At 40.3% G+C, this 14716-nt stretch overlaps 1 protein-coding gene across 1 annotated transcript; it reads right to left on the reverse strand.

The window, feature by feature from the left end:
• Nucleotides 1–1591: 1591 nt before the first annotated feature.
• On the reverse strand, nucleotides 1592–14509 carry LOC139740676 (uncharacterized). Its single transcript, XM_071651251.1, has 7 exons — nucleotides 14187–14509; nucleotides 13307–13465; nucleotides 10810–10938; nucleotides 9100–9191; nucleotides 6940–7139; nucleotides 6276–6388; nucleotides 1592–3187 (listed from the first exon to the last, which is right to left on the reverse strand). The coding sequence occupies exons 1-7, from the start codon at nucleotides 14373–14375 to the stop codon at nucleotides 3110–3112; spliced, it is 960 nt and encodes a 319-aa protein (XP_071507352.1). The 5' UTR covers nucleotides 14376–14509; the 3' UTR covers nucleotides 1592–3109.
• Between the last annotated feature and the right edge of the window lie 207 nt (nucleotides 14510–14716).

Genomic DNA, 14716 nt, shown 5'->3' on the forward strand with positions numbered 1-14716 from the left:
AATCAGATTGAAATTTACAGAATTTTATGCCTAATAATGTGGCAAGTGCTTGCAACTGCACCACAAACAATATAAGGCCCCCTGTACAAACGAGAACGTTGTACATTTTCGTGACTATTTTTAGTTATTCTGCCTTTACAACAATGACAAGTTTATTTTCTCATATCTCTGCATCTTAAAATTCCTGATACATGCCTCATGAACACAATATTGCTCCATCTTTTCTTTATGCAGTGAACACTAAATTCTGTTTTGGTCATACAGACAGGAACAGAGATGGAAATTGACACCATGGTCCTAATCAAAGTAATCACATGGGATGCTTCTCAGTAAAACTTCACTTGACCATCGACGTGCAAAAAAACAAAACAAAACAAAAACAAAAACATGAGAGCATAAGTTAAACGTGCCTGACATTTCAAGTTAGTTGGCCAAATTATGGATCAACAAACTCTACAAGAAAACGGGTGATATCTATTTCAATGCTAGTGCTGGCAATGGTGTTATCTAACAATACAACTACCTCAAATCAAGCTCCACCAATGATCATATGAATAAGACAAGAGCTACTGATCATGATTATGAATCCCCAACACATGTGCAGTCTTCACCACACCTAAGTCATGCAAGAATAAATATGGAAAAATGTAGCCATGCCTGCTTTGTATAAGACAAGCAATACAGAAAAATCATAATCAAAATGCCGCAACTTTCCCAACATCTCCAACGTAAGATCTTCATTTTGCTTCTACGCTTAGATCTATGCAGCCATGTCAGGAGTGTTTGTGTATTTTCCATGGTTGACTACTGCATTAATATCTACAGAGAGGCTATGTACACACCATAGTATAATGTTATGCACTTGCTGATATAAATGTGGATCTAATGAGTACATGAACAGCAACACAGAACTTGAAATTACAGATTTGATAATTCCTAGGAGCTGATGTTAGGCGAAGAGGAGAAAGCAGGTAATCTAGCCGAGAAGAATAGTGGAGCTAAGTTCAGCAGAGGACAGTCAGGACTGAGCCCCAGCACCAGCTACCAGAACTATGTCATACAGTGTAGTTCTGAGATAAACCTGCTAACACCAACTGGCTTAAGGTTCTGAATTATCATTGGTGCTAGTGTTGACAAAGCACTAGCACCAGCACTAGCACCGAACTTGAAATCACCTAGTGTTGCCAACAACATCTTTCGCACACAGTAAAACACACACATCTTGTTGATATCACCGAATTTTTTCAGAGACCTAGCACTCTGCAAGGTAGCAATGGTTACAGCCGTGTAACAGACATTCCACTTTGCACCTCACAAAGAGCAGGGTGAACATAAGGGACACAGGTTCCTTGCACATACTGTCCAGCAAATGTTGTTGAATGATACCAACCGGTTGCTGTTCAGTGGCGGATCCAGAGGGGGGAGCAACCGGCGCACGCCCCCCTTTATTTTTCATTAAAAACAAAAGAAATAAAAAGAAAAAAAAAATGAAATGAAACCCAGGAGTGCACCAGAAATATTAGTTGCCCCCCCCCCCCCCTTTACAGAATTCCTGGATCTGCCCCTGCTGTTCCCCCAGGAAAATGGAGTAAGTCAACAAATGGTATCACTAGCACACACCGCACCATATACATGCATTATACAAATGCTGATATGGACGCATAAGGCCAATTGTCTACATATAGGAAATACGTACAAAGTTTGCATATCGTCGCTGGGGCGACAAGACCTTGTATCTGCAATTATGGTGAAAATTACTTTGTTGGATTAATGGTCAAATAATGGCTTAAGTGATGTCCTGTCCAAATCCCAACTGTCATACTCCAAAAGTGAAGCCACCACGGCATGTCAAAGGAATGGCTATCCCATTCACCACAGTGCTCTGGCTGCCATGTTTTTTTGGCTCTGCTGAACATCTTGTCACCCCAGCGACGATATATGCATTACATCTATGAAACAAAACAGAACAAAAAAGACAAGCAGGCAGCTTGGAAGAACTCATATCCAACTTTCTTTTTCATTCACACACATCTTGCCTGGTCTCTCATACCCTGCGTTCACATTAGTCCCCACGTCGCAGGGAAAGTCTCATGTCGCAGGACTTTCCCAACCAAAACCATAGTGTGTACACTCACTGGGACTTGTCCCCCTGTCCCTGCAAAGCAAGTCAGGTCCAGGGACAAAAATTGGAGGGGAAAGTGACCGTGGGCCATAATTGATAGCACCCAGCTGTATTCACCAAATATGTGCATGCGTGAAGTCTGTTGAACTTGATCCATTTGTGTAAATATGTTCAAAAATATGTCTACAAAAATATATTGAGACAAATATTGTATAATGTAAGATGATTATATACAGTCGAACCTGTAGATAGCGGCTACCCAAGGAAGATGAAAAAGTGGCTGTTTTAGACAGGCGGCCGCTATAGACAGGTTCTTTAACATGCTTTTTCTCTCAGGGGGATTTGTTTTTAGTGGCGTATACAGCAGGTGGCAGCTAACGGCAGGTGGCAGCTATCGACAGGTGGTTGCTAATACAGGTTTGACTGTACTGGGGAAGGGCAGTATGTGATAGTATAATTATGCATAATTGTCAGCTTTTTTGGGCAATTTTCTAACTAGCACACCAAGGTAATATCGCCCCCTAAAGTTTTGATAAATATTCATGAACAAGTAAGCCTACGTGTAACGATAATCCATTACGCTTTTCAGCTGTTTCCCCTCAGTTTTTTGCAATTGTAACTTTGTATTCTCATATTCATGAACATATCTGACATTTATGTCTGATTGTAATGTGTGAAATTGCGGAAACTTTTATATTCTGTTTCATAATGAGAATATCAATTTCAATGAACTAAATTGAAGGTCACAGCAATAGGTGGCTGGAAAATTACACCTCAATTCTGCCCCCAACACCCATCTGGAACAACAACAATCGCTACCACCACAACCAAGCAAATAAACAAAGGCAGTTTTTGCTTCTCCAGAGGTGTGTGACATGATTATGTAGAACTTATTACCCAACATGGTACATGTGGGGGTTCCATGACTTGGTAATGAATCCTGTGGGGGCCCAGGCCTCCCTCCCAACTCTATGTCACAGTTTTTCCTCAGTGTTTGTCCTCAAAGGGGTTACCCCCCAACGTCGGGAAGAGCGGATGTAGGAGCTCCTCCACCTTGGAGTACACCTGGGGATGATAGAACAGAAAGAGACGAGGCAAAAATCAGAAGGATGGTGCCATGGTAACAAGCATCAAATCATCAATAATGCAACTTGCAAGCAACAAAGATGCACTGAGGAAAAAAAATATTTGTATGGGTAGAGGTACATGTACAGTATCTCTGCATTTTCTATTCATTTTTTTTCTTTTTTTTTAAAAAGAGAGGACTGGTGGAGTCTGGTACCCAGTGGATTGGGGAACATAACAGAATTTGTAATCCTCCTTGTCTATCTCAAATCCATTGAGGCACACACATATCACATAAAGAAACAAGGAAAAGTAGAAATTACGCGATGCGTAATGTATGTCCCCGCCGGAAGTAGCATTTAGTAGCAAAATGTACAATATAGGTAAAAAGATCAAGGTCAAAATTCTGTGTAGAAGTTTTGAACCCCTCACCTAGTGCCATCACATAAAGCAAACGGAATCGAAATCGGGTTAGAAATGGAGAAGGAGTAGCATTTTGTAGCCAATGTACAGTATAGGTCAAAAATCAAGGTCAAAGGTCAAAGAAGTCAAAGGTCAAAATTCTGTGCAGAAGTTTTGAAGCCCTCACCTAGTGCCATCACATAAAGCAAACGCAATTGAAATCGGGTTAGAAATGGCGAAGGAGTAGCATTTTGTAGCAAAATGTACAATATAGGTCAAAAATCAAGGTCAAAGGTCAAAGAAGTCAAAGGTCAAAATTCTATGTAGAAGTTTTGAAGCCCTCACCTAGTGCCATCACATAAAGCAAACGGAATCAAAATCGGGTTAGAAATGGCGAAGGAGTAGCATTTAGTAGCCAATGTACAATATAGGTCAAAAATCAAGGTCAAAGGTCAAAGAAGTCAAAGGTCAAAATTCTGTGTAGAAGTTTTGAAGCCCTCACCTAGTGCCATCACATAGAGCAAACGGAATCGAAAACGGAATCGAAATCGGATTAGAAATGGTGAAGGAGTAGCATTTTGAAGCAAAATGTACAAATATAGGTCAAAGGTCAAGGTCAAAGGTCACAACTGAAATTCTGTGTAGAAGTTTCACAGCTCCCATCTAGTGCTATCATATAAAGCAAACAGAATCAAATTTGGCTCATAAATGACAGAGAAGTAGCAAATTGAACATTTTGATCACACACGGACGCACAGACAGACAGACGGACGGACGGACGGACGGACACACACACGTACGGAGCCCGTTTCATAGTCCCCTGCTCGAACTCGTTCGGCGGGGACAAAAAGAAAGAGAAAGAGTGTGTGTGTGTGGGGGGGGCATATGGTTCTTTCAACAACTGTCTATTCCTGTCATGAGGAATAATCTATGATAAATTTGGTTACAATCTGACTGAATTTTAGAGAAGAAAATTGACTACTTTAAAAGATTTATGGATGAAAGACATCATACAACAGAATATGGGATGATGGCAAAAATATATATATATATATGACCTCAATATCTTTTATTTTCTACTTTTTTTTTTGAGCTACAGAGTACTGAAGTGATGATGTCACAGTCTTTTGTTATAGCTCAGCACTAGTTCTACACAAAATAGCCTTGCCCAAGGCTTCAGATATGGTTAGCAACCATTATGTTTACAGATATTTGGGTTACATGACGTTGTCTGGAGCCAGTTTCCATGGCGATGAGTGTCTATGATGTCAGTATAATCATTTCATTCTTCAGGACTCTACTGGATTAGGAAAGGTAATACACAGGGAGATCTTATGCATACTAGTTTGCTAACTAATCTAAAGGTGACCAAATAGCAGTCAAGTTTTTCCAATGTCCAAAATGTGCCTGCCCATTCTATTTTCATAAGCCAGGGAGTCCAGCTTTCATCAGCAGTGTTGAATTCAATCAGGTGTAGAGTGGAGAGCATTGTGGGTATATCTTCAAGCTGAAGGATACCAGCAACCGGGCGTGGCTTAGCAACCATCACCATCATGCACCTGTTTTGCACCCGTTATTGGCTCTATCACGCACAGTCACGTCACAGGGCGGCCAACATTCCTATATTGTCAAAGTCAGGGGGATTCCCAAGATTAATCACAGAGATGCTATCGTGTTCAATGCAGCAGGTGAAAATGACTCTCAAATCAAGGAGACCGCAATATTCTCTTGTCGGGAAATGAAGAGGTAGTACAGTGTAGTATTGTGTTGATGTTTTCAGGGGGCCTACAGAATACCAAGTTGTGATGTCATAAGCCATTCATCACCATGGAAACTGGTTCTACACAACCTCACCTGACCCAAATATCTGTGAACACTAAATATCATCGCTGGGGTGAGAAAACCTGATTACCTCAAAATTTGGCGGGAATTCTTTCTTTTTTATATTAATTGTCATATAATCAGTTATGTGATGTCCTGTCAAAATCCTAGCTGTCTAACTCCAAAATTGAAGCCACCACACCATGTCGAAGGAAAGGCTTTCCCATTTGTTACGGTGCTTTGGCTGCCATGTTTTTTTGCTCTCCTGAACATTTGACATATTTCAGATACAAGGTTTTGTCACCCCAACAACAATATATTGTTACTAACTATGCTCGCACCTGGCTCCAACCCAAGCTATAACAAAAGACAGTGACATCATCATTTCGATACTCTATCGTAGAAACAGAAAAACTTGGCAGCTCTGACCCACAGTAACTAGCCAACTGACCACCATACGGATAGAATGTTGCCACGTAACACATTTATTACGTGTGTGGTGCTTTATGACTCCAAAGAGGAAAGACAGAATGAAGTTAATCACGTGGTAACAAGGAACAATTAAGTGAGATGATCAAGATAATATGTATTACTAAATACACCAAATATTTTGTGAGATTTTATTTTCGAATTTTTGTAAGTCGGGTGCTATTTGCGAATTTAAAACACATGAAAATATTAACTCTAATCCAAACATGAATGTGATGTGCAGGTATACATTCCTCCATTCAGAACTGTACTCCACAATCACGAATGTAACCACTCGCAAAATTGTCAGGAAGTCCCGATTTGTGAAAAAGTAGACACGCTAAATATATGGCGAATACAGGAATGCCTGATGTTTTGTGGACACTGTTCACATTACCTCACTGACTGATGTGCTAGCAAACTTGATGACAGCTCCATGTACCGTCTCACCGTTCACCGTCTTCTCGATTGGACTGACCCCTATGGTCACGTTGGCATTTTGCTTTGCCCCTGTGAGCGTATCAGAAACACACAGCAAAATTATAACACTCTTATAAAAGTGCAATTCACAGAGCAGTGTGTAGATTATAAGGCTGTTTTTAAAGGGATCGTATAGCTTTGTTTGAGAACTAACTTCAGGTTTCTAACATTTCTTGGTAAGATAATGAGAAACCTCTTATGAAATATAAGATATAATATATAAACATATGATTCGAAAGAGGAGTTCAAAGTCTATTTGATGAAAATCGGTTTTAATATTGCTGGGATATCCAAAACAAAGCGATTGTAATAAAAGGTAGGTCTGACATTTCACAAGGCTCACTTTGTTTTACTTTGTCTTTTGACATCTCTGCCTTTTCAAAGTCGATTTTCATTGACTAAACTTTGAATTCCCCTTAGATTGTATGCTCTTTAATATTTCACAAGTGGTTTGCAAGTATCTTGCGGTAACTTAAAAGCTGAATTCCCATCTCAACAAAAACTACACCATGCTTTTAATCCTTGCCTGACTTTAAAAAGCAAACAGACAAAGAAACAAACAAAGAAACAACAACACTGACCATAGTCCCGCATGCCACCATAGGTGGACAGCATATCTTGAGCGATTCCTGCCACAGCGGGACCAACGAGGACACAGGATGCCACTACGTTGTAGGCCTGCATCGTCTTCTTGACGCTAAGGAGTGGAGTATCCTCCAGGTGGATGGAATCGCGGTAGATGAGGGTGCCGTTGAAGGTGACCGAGTTAGAACTGGAATAGCTGGAATGCCCATCAAGTGAAAGTGAATCACCTTTTCTTATCACACATCTCTGAATAAAACAAATCTTCTTCGAACATCACAATTTTAAGTTTGCGTTCCAAAGAAAACAACGTACTCGATGACAGTGAATACACTATGCTAGGCTGATGTGCAAATATTACAAACAAATACATTTATATGGGTACATAATATGTGCAACATCATGATAGTTAGTCCCACTAAATCTAAAATCTGCCATGACTGTAGGTACCAGGTATATGGGTGGCATGGCACATCACATGCCCAGGATATTAAAGTGTAATCCCTAACTGATTGGTCAAGAGCATTGAAAATGACAAAACATATTTCCACTATGAAAAGCCTTATCCCTTCAGAGTCCAACTATTTCTCTAGGGGAAAAGTAAGTAAAAAACTAAATCCCATGGGTAATTTGCTAAATGTACCACTTATACGTCAGACGCGCATATTTTTGTGCATGAGCAGTATTGCATCCTGCTTAATTTAATGAAACAAATACAGTACAAATTTTCAACCAACACGGCGTCTTCGCTTCGCGAGAAGACAGGTTAGGTTCTCAAATACAAATAAATGGGTATCGTGCACTGCAGACCATGCATCCACTTGGCGTGTGTAATTTTGTGCATAGAAGAAATGAACTTGTATAACTGGGTGACCGGTCAACTGCGAACTGTAAACAGTGAGTAAATTCCACTTAATTTGTGAGGGATATAATACAAATATACCAAGCTACTGTTTGAGGTACCGGTTAAACTATGTGCTTTTGGGAATTTCAACAGTATTATTTTCTTTGGAGCAGCGCCCCTCAGAAAATAGCGCTATTGAAGTCAGCTCATGCACATAGTTTCAACAAGAGCCTCTCAGGTCTGGTATATTTGTATACTATTATACTCTCCTTCAGTCTTCGTCTGATGTCTATTAGACAAACCTACAACTACAGAGTAAGCGATATCAAAAACATTTTTACTACCTGATAGGAAGCTGTACCCCCTTTCCCCCTCCCCCATGATGCAATATTATGGAATTTACCGTTTATTGTCTCTCCAAAGAAAGTGATGAAAAGATACCTTGGGTGAAATCAAGGTATTCCTGTATTTCCACATATCTATCTATTTTCTAAAAGGAATTTATTACTGCTCTTATTTTTTACAAGTAACAGAGCCCCTTGACAATCATTGCAGACATGAGCAGTAGGAAATAGAGATCCTTGGAAAAGCAGCCAATAAAAAAAAAGGATACAAAAAAACAGATGAATAAAGAGAAATTTCATCCACATGTATTGAATAGATTGGTGTGTATGGTTTGTCTAGACTAGTGCAAGGGGATGTCTATTCATCGCTGATATAGCATTGCTTATACAACTGAAAACTGGAGCATAAATGAATGAATGAATAAACGATACATTAATAGATAAAGAGACATATTAACAAATAGACAGGTAAATAACAAATATGTAAAAACAATGAAATAAATAAATGAATAAATACTAAAATGAATGCATAAATATAAATATAAATATAAATGAATAAATACTAAAATGAATGCATAAATATAAATATAAATATAAATGAATAAATAAAAAATAAATAAACAAATACATAAATGAATAAATAATCAAATAAATAAATACATAAATGAGTAAATAACCAAATAAATAAATAAATAAACAAATAGATAAATGAATAAATGAACAATTAAATAAATAAATAAATAAATAAATAAATAAATAAACAAATGAACACACATATGGCAGGGCTCCACACTAACTTTTATTTTTGGTGGCCCAAAGGCAAACATCCAACCTCTTTTGGTAGCCCGATCAGGCTAACGAATTCTTCATTTCTGAAATTTTGGTGGCCCAACGTGCGTTTTTGGTGGCCCCGGGCCACTGGGCCACCGTTACTGTCGAGCCCTGCATATGGCATGTATCACTGTTCTTACCTTGTAAAGTCCCATCTCTCTCCCCTGGCAATCCTTCCAGCACTCAACCAGTCCATGAACACCAGGCTGCCATTCTCACTCACATCAAAACTCTTTAGTAATGACAGACAAACAGTGGGAGATACGGGCCAGAGAAATATATTATACAGTATTCATCGCATAATCGGGACAGGTTGGGAGTAGCAAAGACGGCCCCTTTAAGCGAGGTGCCCGATTTCGCGATGAGCATTCACCATACACTAACGGCATACGACATGTACATGTAGTGCACACACACACACACACACACACACACACACACATGCAGACTGACGTACTGTACATGTGCATGAATACACTACCACGCTACCCCTCGGCGCGACCCTCTAGCTCATTCACAACTGAGGAAGATTGTGACGTACGCACAGATCACAGTGTATTGAAAGTTGAAACACTCAGAGACGAGGAATTTGGACTTTGCCCTCAAAGTGTATGACTGAGATTAAACAACGTACACAGCCTGAGTTGTGTGAGCGAGGCATGTTTTTTAAATACGTGTATCAACAAAATCAAAGATCGCTTGAAGAAAAATTGGCCCGTTTATCAGAGGTCCCCGCCCGATTATCCAGTGAAAATAACGTGCATTGGAAATGTTTCTGGGTAGCGTATGTCATTTAAGCGAGGTTCCCGATTATCAGATGCCCGATTATGCGATGAATACTGTACTCTCATTTCAAAAGTTTTTAATCAGTTCTGACACAGTTCTTCTTCATTTTTTTTTCAAGGGCAAGTGTATCAGATGCTGTGTTTGACCAAGATCAAGTGGGTTTAATACAACTTTCTGTTTACACACATAAAACAAGGTGACTTCAACTTGCCTTGAGGATTGTAACCTGCCATTCTGGTGGATCAAAACTGTGGTATTCAAAGCGGGTCAAACAGTATTGCGTTCACATAAAACAAAATTGCAGTGCTGAGCATGGCTCACGTGTTAAATCCCCGAGCCAAGTCACTGTGTAAACATGGTATCAATTTGACACACGAGTTCCCTAAATTTGTTCTTACTGCTGAGACTTAAGAGAGAAAGAGAGAACAAAATGAGAAAACACCACAAAGAATGGAAAGGAATGTCAGTAAAACTGGGTGCAGATTAACTCTTTATGTGCCAACTTCGCATATTCTGCTCAAACGCACAAGCCCTCCCAAAACGATTGATAAATCGCCAAATGCCGCAGAGCAATGAAAGCGTTTCTCACGATTTCATTTCTGTTACACGTAGCTTGCATTTTATGTGGTGATTGATTATCAAGAGGTATTCCCTACTGAATTTGCGAGTAAGTTCTAAGTTTCTGTCACTGTTTTGTGTGCAAAAGTCATGCCTCTTACACAATAATGTAGCTACTGGTCATTTGAAAGAAAAGCAGTCATGCATTTGTTGTACAATTTCAATCAAAACAAAGGTTGGCATTTTCTCTACTACTTTGCTTATTAAATGTCCAGGGTAACAAAAATCTATACAAGTTACGTAGACATGAAAAACAGAACGTTTTCCCAAAGCATGACTACGTTGCTGTCTCAAAATAATGTGGCACACAGGAGGTTTACACCATAGCACATAAAGAGTTAAGAGATGGAGGAAGATCAACCAATCTGAAAGGAGGACACACTCTGGGCTTGCCTTAAAGCTTGGGGAATATTCAGACCGGAATTGAGGAAGCTTGGGTCACTCACCTGCGTCTGCCTGTATCTGGCCAATGCGTAGCAGGTCACTGGGTCCTGCAGCACTGCTAGGAGGCTACCAGCGCCCACATGGCCCTGGAGTTTCTGCTGGCTCGTCATGCCATTCTCACTGTGGTACACCTGGGTCAACAAAGAAACGGCTGGTTATCAATCATTAATCTGTTGAGGACAGACTAATTTTGCTATAACACACATATCCTGCCCGAGTATTCTTGGGACTCGTCTTCAACAGGTTACTCTCAAGGAACTAGTATGGTGCACTGCTGTTATAACGAACATGGTTATAGTATAATGTTCGATGCAACAGAGTAAAAACTGATGCCCTAGATTATCATCTACTGTCTTTATATACTTTACTAATGGGCTACTGAACAAACTTTCAATATAACAAAAGAAAACCACTAGTCCCGGCCGTGAGGACTTCGCTATACAGGGAGCACACTGTGGTCTCTGCTTGCTGTGTTTGTATATACAAATGATGCACAGGATAGAGTGCGTTAGTGTAGGCGTATAGTGCACTCGAGGGTATTTACAATTGTGAAACATGCACGAGGCGAAGCCGAGTGCATGTTGCACTACATTGTAAATACCCGAGAGTGAGCTACGCCTCCACTAACGCCACGAAATAATCCTGTGCATCATTTGTTTTATAAAATGGGTCGAAAATTCAAAAACTAACAGCATTTTTCAGCGTTTTTCACGTACCTTTGTGGGTCAAGACGTCCGAAGATGTTCGTCCCAAACATTTACGCACGTCGCACTCAGGAATCCCGCACATACAGTATGAGGGGGGGTTGGGTTTCCGGACACTTAAGTTCCCGCATGAAAACGTACTTAATTTACATAGAATATGCACCCTTTACCTTAAAGACTTGATATAGACTCCTCATATAGGTCTACTAGACAACATACTCTGAAAACGGCGTGAGAATTAACCTGCTAAATCGTTGGATTTGCCCTTCAACGTGACTCCATGTACGCGTCCGGTCCCACAACGCTTGGTCTACTGTACTGTACAAAGTGTACGTAAGTAGAGTAGGGTTGGGGGTACCATGTATCGTCACCCTAAGGATCTGTAGCTTGTTTATTCTAAAAATATAACACAAATCCGCCTAATTCTTACCTCAAATATGCCATAAATACTGCAGTTTTGAATGTCGTGACCGTCTCGTTGATTATGAATCTCCGTTTTAAAATAGCGCAATTTTAGTGCGTGCGTTCCGTTTTCTTCGCGCAGCTAAAAAGGGAACCTTGCGATCGGCACCCCCTCCCCTTCATAGGTATACACGTGAATTTCACTGCATAGGTAATACACGTGAATTTCACAGGCCATAGGTAATACACCTGAATTTCACAGCCATGCGTCGTTACTGAGCGGATGTGTAATTTTTAGCTTGGTTTGTTTGAGTTTGATTTTCGTTTCTTCGTTTTTATTGTCTTTATAGCTAATGACACCTAATCCCGCGCGTACCTTTTCGTTCTATACGCAAACAGCCATGATAATACGCACCACGCAGGGTGCCGATGGGAAGGTGCCCTGCCGATAGGTGGTGCCCCAACCATACTAGTATACGTACGCCAAACCTGTGCCACACATGTTATGCACAAGGGAAGAAAGGCCGGCCGGCCGGCAGCCCGAACTATCACTAGAAGTTGTTTACAGGATTGACAGCGCGTATGCATGCAATTCAAAGGAGCTGCCGCGCGCACAGACGATCGGCAATAGGATTTAACACGCAGTGCAATGGGACTGAGTAACCAAGGCACACGTCACTCATTTCAGCGCTTCCTATTGGCTACATTCTTGAACCCATTTTATAAAACACACTAGCAAAATATAATTTTCTCTTTGGTAAATATGCAAGGATATCATGCATTATCATTTGGGACATTCTTTTAAAGCACAATGGAAGAGGTGCCCAATAGAATATTAAAACTGACCACCACGTTCTGGAACTTTGAATTAATTCAGCCTCAATGTTTTTCTTTCTGTCACGCTTCTTTGTTGGTTTTGTTAGGGTTGTGGGGGCATCTCACGCATTACCCCCACAAATGAGAAGGAGGAGGAAAAGTTTCCAATGAGGGATATCAGAATTTAAAGACACTAATGTTTGTCATGTTGAGGAATAGGGAGCTTTAGATTTTGGCGCGCAGACGTTTGAGACGACGAGTGCGCTGGATGTTTTCCCCTCCCCTGCGTCGTGTTGAAAAATAGCTTTAGATTACGCTGGGACGCAACGTATAAAAAATAAAATGGCGCCCCCATATGATCGGTGCATCAAGTAGTCCTCTACGTTGCAAACTGTGCGGACATAAAAATAGCCCAGTACACGTAGTGAAAAACTCGGGCGACGCAAGCTAAAAATAGATCGACTTAACGCGCGCTTCTGCGCACGCTCAGAGCATGTTTTTTTCCTTTGAACGTCCGCGAGTATAAAATCTAAAGCTCCCTAATATTGACTGGGGTGTTACAACAACGCAAATATACCTTTGTGGATGCCTGGGTGGTCAGCAGAGCACAACAGCTGTCCTGCACATCCAAGTGTATCTCAACGTTATCGCCAGACACTATACCGCCCCCAAAGTTGATGCTGTACACCCACTGGCAATTTGAGGAGCTGGCATAGGCTGGCAGCATCAGTTTCAGCTGCATGAGAGTAAGGGAGAGATGGAGAGATGACATTAAAATTAGGCATCATTTGATAATGTTCCCAGTTTGAAAAATTTGAGCAATGTGGCTGATTTTGATCTGATTTTGATTAAATTTTCACTGTTGTGCTGGTAAAATTGAAAGTGCCATAATAATCAACTAGTTGACTGCTGTCACTCAACAGGAAATAGAACTGGTCTGGAATTACATTTTTCAGACTTTGGATTGAAAAAAAAACAACAACAAAAAAAACAGCCATGTTTTCTACTACAGTTATGCTTGCAAAGGGGATTTTCATAGCTTCTAGTTTGTAACACACCGTGTAGAGCTTGTGCAGTGCTGCAGATCATATTTCAAATTTTCTGCAATCTCGACATTTGTGTATCGTATTGTACTGCTATCTTGGAATTAGGGACATCTCATGATCAAGGGAGTTTTTAACAGGTTTGCTTGAGACCAACTTTATGAATCAAAAAAAAAAAAAAAATTCATGAGAGAAAAACCTACAGTAACCTACTAGACAAAATCAGACACAGTCTGACAAAGTCCATCCCTTACCAATTTGTATCTCCCTTCACCAAAACCTAACTGACTTTGACATGCCATCTTCAATAAAATATGACTTGGTGAATACTTTAGTCATCTGCTGTAAATAATATGGAGCAGTTTAGCATTATCCTACAAATGCAACACATATATACAAACCTTTGATACTCACTGGATATGTGAAGAACAAGTCGGAAGCGTATGTTTTGTAATGGCCGAACGCATCAGGCTTATTTGGCCCACCTCTTCTCTCAAAGCTGAGCCTGGCGTTGACCTGTGGCCCCAATTCGACAGAGACAGATTCATCCATCTGTTCTTTTCTCATCTCTTGAAAGACAGTTAGCTCTTCCATGGTTCCCATTTTTTCAGCATTCCACCACCTATCATAAATAGGGATAAAAATTATACAAAGATAAGGTCACAATGTACAATTACAAAAAGAGATGACTGTGGATAAAACCTGCAGGCTCTCCAATGGGGAATACAAGGGGAAAATGGAAAGAGCTGAAAAGATTGATTATTTAACCGATTCCACAATATGCAGAGGCAGTGATGTCACCTCAGAGTAATCAGTTGATGAGTAGACAGGAATTTTGTGATGATACATAATTTTCACTGCAAAGTGTCTCAACTTGTGCATAGAGGGTGTAGGCAAAAACAGAAGCAAAGAGCAAAGGGTTTATCATTACTTTTTTAAGTATC

This window comes from Diadema antillarum, unplaced genomic scaffold, assembly GCF_040938485.1.
Source record: "Diadema antillarum isolate AM-2024a unplaced genomic scaffold, OU_Dant_1.0 scf00000030, whole genome shotgun sequence".
NCBI lineage: Eukaryota > Metazoa > Echinodermata > Echinoidea > Diadematoida > Diadematidae > Diadema > Diadema antillarum.

Bases quoted from the DNA above. Each gene is read 5' to 3' on its own strand.
- LOC139740676 (XM_071651251.1), bottom strand. From the start codon at position 14,375: ATGGGAACCATGGAAGAGCTAACTGTCTTTCAAGAGATGAGAAAAGAA. The intron at 10,939-13,306 runs GTATATTTGCGT...TTGTTGACCCAG, and splicing joins CCACCCAGGCATCCACAAAG to GTGTACCACAGTGAGAATGG. The intron at 3,188-6,275 runs GTAATGTGAACA...TATCATCCCCAG, and splicing joins CTAGCACATCAGTCAGTGAG to GTGTACTCCAAGGTGGAGGA.